General features: G+C 36.7%; 1 protein-coding gene across 1 annotated transcript; it reads right to left on the reverse strand.

Annotated features, from left to right (window-relative positions):
- Positions 1-12: 12 nt before the first annotated feature.
- Positions 13-628, reverse strand: MELLADRAFT_70325 (uncharacterized protein; the record flags this gene model as incomplete). Its single annotated transcript, XM_007419727.1, has 1 exon — positions 13-628. A coding segment is annotated over one exon (616 nt), but the record flags the coding sequence as incomplete, so codon positions are not given.
- Positions 629-3,705: the final 3,077 nt, after the last annotated feature.

Genomic DNA, 3,705 nt, shown 5'->3' on the forward strand with positions numbered 1-3,705 from the left:
GATGTAATGTACCAGCTCTAGCTTGTTCGACTACACCTCTATAAATTTGAAAAAAATGATGTCCGATTGAATCTGGTGTAGGTTCGATTTGAATTCCATCTTGTTCGGTACTGTTCTCATTCTGGTTCTCGATCAGCATTACTGGGTCACTTGATGATGAACCCTTGGGAGCCAAACCAGGACATTGAGTCGGAAGATGATCGTCACCAAAACTTTTGATCACAACCCATTTCCATTCGATAGGACAAAAGAGTGCATTGGCATGGGGTCTTGCAAGGTGAAGTTCAGCTTTCGAGAGAATAGGAAATTTTGAATGTTCGTTAGATTCAGATCTGGCTCGAGGTGATCGAATAGGTTCAGAAGGTTCTGTTGTTGATTGAGCAGCCGGAGTAGGGTTTGAAATCTCTTCTTCCTTTTCAATGATAGGCAAATCTGGTAACTTCTCCCAACAAGTTCCTTGAATGTCAAATTCATAATCCCAAAGTTCATGTGGCCAAAGTTCGTTATGATGTCGAAAGTTAGTGGTATGGCTGAGCAATTTACCGGCTGTCATGGCTGGACATTCTGGGAATTGATTTTCGACTTGTAAGAGGAATGAAGGTTCTGAGTAAGCTGGTAAGTTGGCCATGCTGGTTTGGTGTAAAACTGGTTTTGGAGAGAAACCGTTGGACTCAGTCGAGTTTGAAGTTTGAGAAATCAAGTGAAGATGTCAGCTGAACTGTGGGGAAAATTGACATCTCTCGATTACACACATTTCACACATTTCATTCGGTACAGTGACAGTCACAGTGCGCGCTTGAACGTGGGCATTTCTCGACCCTTTGTCTCATCCTCAAGCACTTGATTAAGACCACAAAAGAAAACTCAATGGGAAAAACTCCACATCTAGTCTTCATTTAAAGAAATCACGAAGCGGAAAATAAATTCATCCCAATCTTTTGAAAGCCATCAGTGCAGATGTCCCTTGCACATGTAGTTTGGGTGGGTGTTGTTTGCCCACACTCTCAACTTTGCCAATCATCTGCTTCTGCAGAGTTTGAAGTTGCAAATTCCTTGGACCTCAATATTTAAATGATCCATGCACCAGTTTGTGAAAAGAGGTTGAGTGTGATCTCTTGTTTTAACATTAAAGCACATATAGCCTAGAGTTCATCCTTTTCAATATGTATGTATGCTGGTCAATTGTCCCATAAAGAGCTAAAGAAAAAGAATCTCTGAAGTCCTCAAGTGAAACTGACCACACCAAAACAATACCAAAAGCTCTGGTTGTCTAGAAATCTGTTTCATTTAGATATTTCAAGCATTTGGAATCTACAGGTCAATATCGAACTATCAAAAAATCATTTTGTTGAAAGATTTATACCATTCCTAAGCCTGAACATATGATTTTGGATTGCAAGATGAAAATGTCAAATGAAGCATCACAAAATGACCACATGGACAGTCTAGCAAACAGGCTTGAACTGCAAGGTCAGAGTTGATACATTCCTGTATGTCTTGATGAACCCATGTGGTTATTAATATCTGGATACTTGGATTTCAAACATTGCATGGATTGTTTCATAGAACCCTGCATTGGAAGGTTGAGGGTTCATTCTTTGTTCATTCAAGGTCACTTTTTTGGGTTTGGAATAAATCATCACATATATAATCAATTTCATTGGTGATTACTTCTTGCAATAGTCTAGATTATCTTTTTCTTTCTCTATTCGTGATATAAAAGCACATATGTGAAATTATTTGAAAAAACAGGTTGTACCAATGTATTCATTTCCTGACCTGACCTTGCTATCTCACAGAATTTTGGCATACATATCAATATTGGTCAATCTTGGCTCACAGTCAGAAACTATCTACAATAAGCTCAACCAAAGCTTATTCAAATTAGTATGTTTCCCCTTTCTTATATTTTACTTATTTCTTTCCAATCTTACACATTTGGTGGGGCATTCAAAATCCAACTAACTTTGAATGATCTGTTCCATATAATTTTTTCACAGCCACTTTGGGTTGAGATTTGGACAAGTTTGCATTGGTGTGAACCTCTTGATGGATCACAAGTCCTTAGTGGCTATATTAACCTACATGGGATTGGAAATGATGCAAGTCATAAAATATTACTTAGTCGAGCAGCTTCTGAATCAAGTGGTGTAGTTTTCCCACTTGTGCATGAGAAACTAAAGGGGAAGATGTAATATTCAATAAAGAGAAGTGCACAGGGACAGCAGGATTATGGAATGACCCTCACTTTCAATGGTTTGCCTGGTCAAGCTTGGGATAAACCATCTCAAGCTCCACAGTCTATGCAATACTCTGGATTCAAACAACAAGAAACACATCTTGAAGATCCTCCACAAGGAGAAGTTAATCAAAAATTCAAGTTGAGTATTCTCTTATATTGAGGTGTAGTGTTGGCAGCTGGTTGAATGACAGGCACAGGATTAGTTGTAGCACTTAGAGCTGAAAAGGAGTATGTTAAGCAGTCTACAAAGAGATATCAGACTTTTGTTTCAAATCATTCGTCCAGAACTGAACATTGATGCTTGTTGAAAAACATTGTTCCTAGTAAGGAAAGAAATATACTCAATAATTATATCAGCAAGAATACAATGAAAATATATTCATTTGATCAAAAAATACATTTCAGAGAGTCATTCATTTGAGAACTTGATATATGTTGGCACAGTAACAAAAAGGGGAATTATAACTTTAGATTAATGGGTGAAAAAACTGATATATCACTAAGATTAGAATGAATCTAGGAGTACACAACAAATATAATTCTTCCCACACATTGCACAAAACTTATATTATTAGTGCACACATAATTATGAATTCTGCAGGACAAAAAAGATTGACACAAAAAAATGATTATTCAGAACATGGAAATGATAATTGTGATAAGAAAATTTTGGAATGTGAAGGTCAGAGAAGAATAGGAAGATTGGTTTTTCATAATTTATGTTGAGCACACTTGATTTCTTGCTACTATAGTACCCTGCAGATTGTTGGCATAGTCACTCAAGTTATCCACCCATCAAACTACCCAGTCGGGTGGCATTTCATAAACAACCATAAACTTGTCTACATTGACAAAATCCCCTTGCACCTCTAGCACTCTAAAGTGTCATATTAGTGTAAACAAAGTAGACAGTAGACTGATGGTTCTCCTCAATTGAAACCTGTGACTGGTATTTTTGTGTAGATCATCTTGAACCTATCATATTCTATTGTGACATTAATCCTCATCCTAATCTACATCACATGTACTATATTTATTATTACATGAAAACTTTGAAAAGCATGTGACCTTCTGTGTTTTCTAGGCTAGGTTGGAAGGACCTCAAGTGCATAAGATTATCCACAATATACCACAGAATATCATGAATTTGGAGTAAGATAACTGGTGAGTAGATTGATACACAGCCAATACCCCACTCTTCTGCATAATTAAAAAAATTCTCCCTGTGAAGTCCAAGCTAGAATGAACTTGTTCCAATGATTTTTTTTTCCCAAAATCATCTCTGATTACTTAATTTACCTATAAAAACAATATACAGAATCAAATTCCATACCAATTCTATAGTTCAATTATCAAGTCATCTAATTCACTGGTAAACATGTGATACAATCCATACTATGGAGGATTACCAAATGTTGATGACTTGGGTTTATTACCTCAAATACTTCTCTGTGGACCTCTGC

The sequence above is a fragment of the Melampsora larici-populina genome (genome assembly GCF_000204055.1).
Source record: "Melampsora larici-populina 98AG31 unplaced genomic scaffold MELLAscaffold_429, whole genome shotgun sequence".
NCBI lineage: Eukaryota > Fungi > Basidiomycota > Pucciniomycetes > Pucciniales > Melampsoraceae > Melampsora > Melampsora laricis-populina.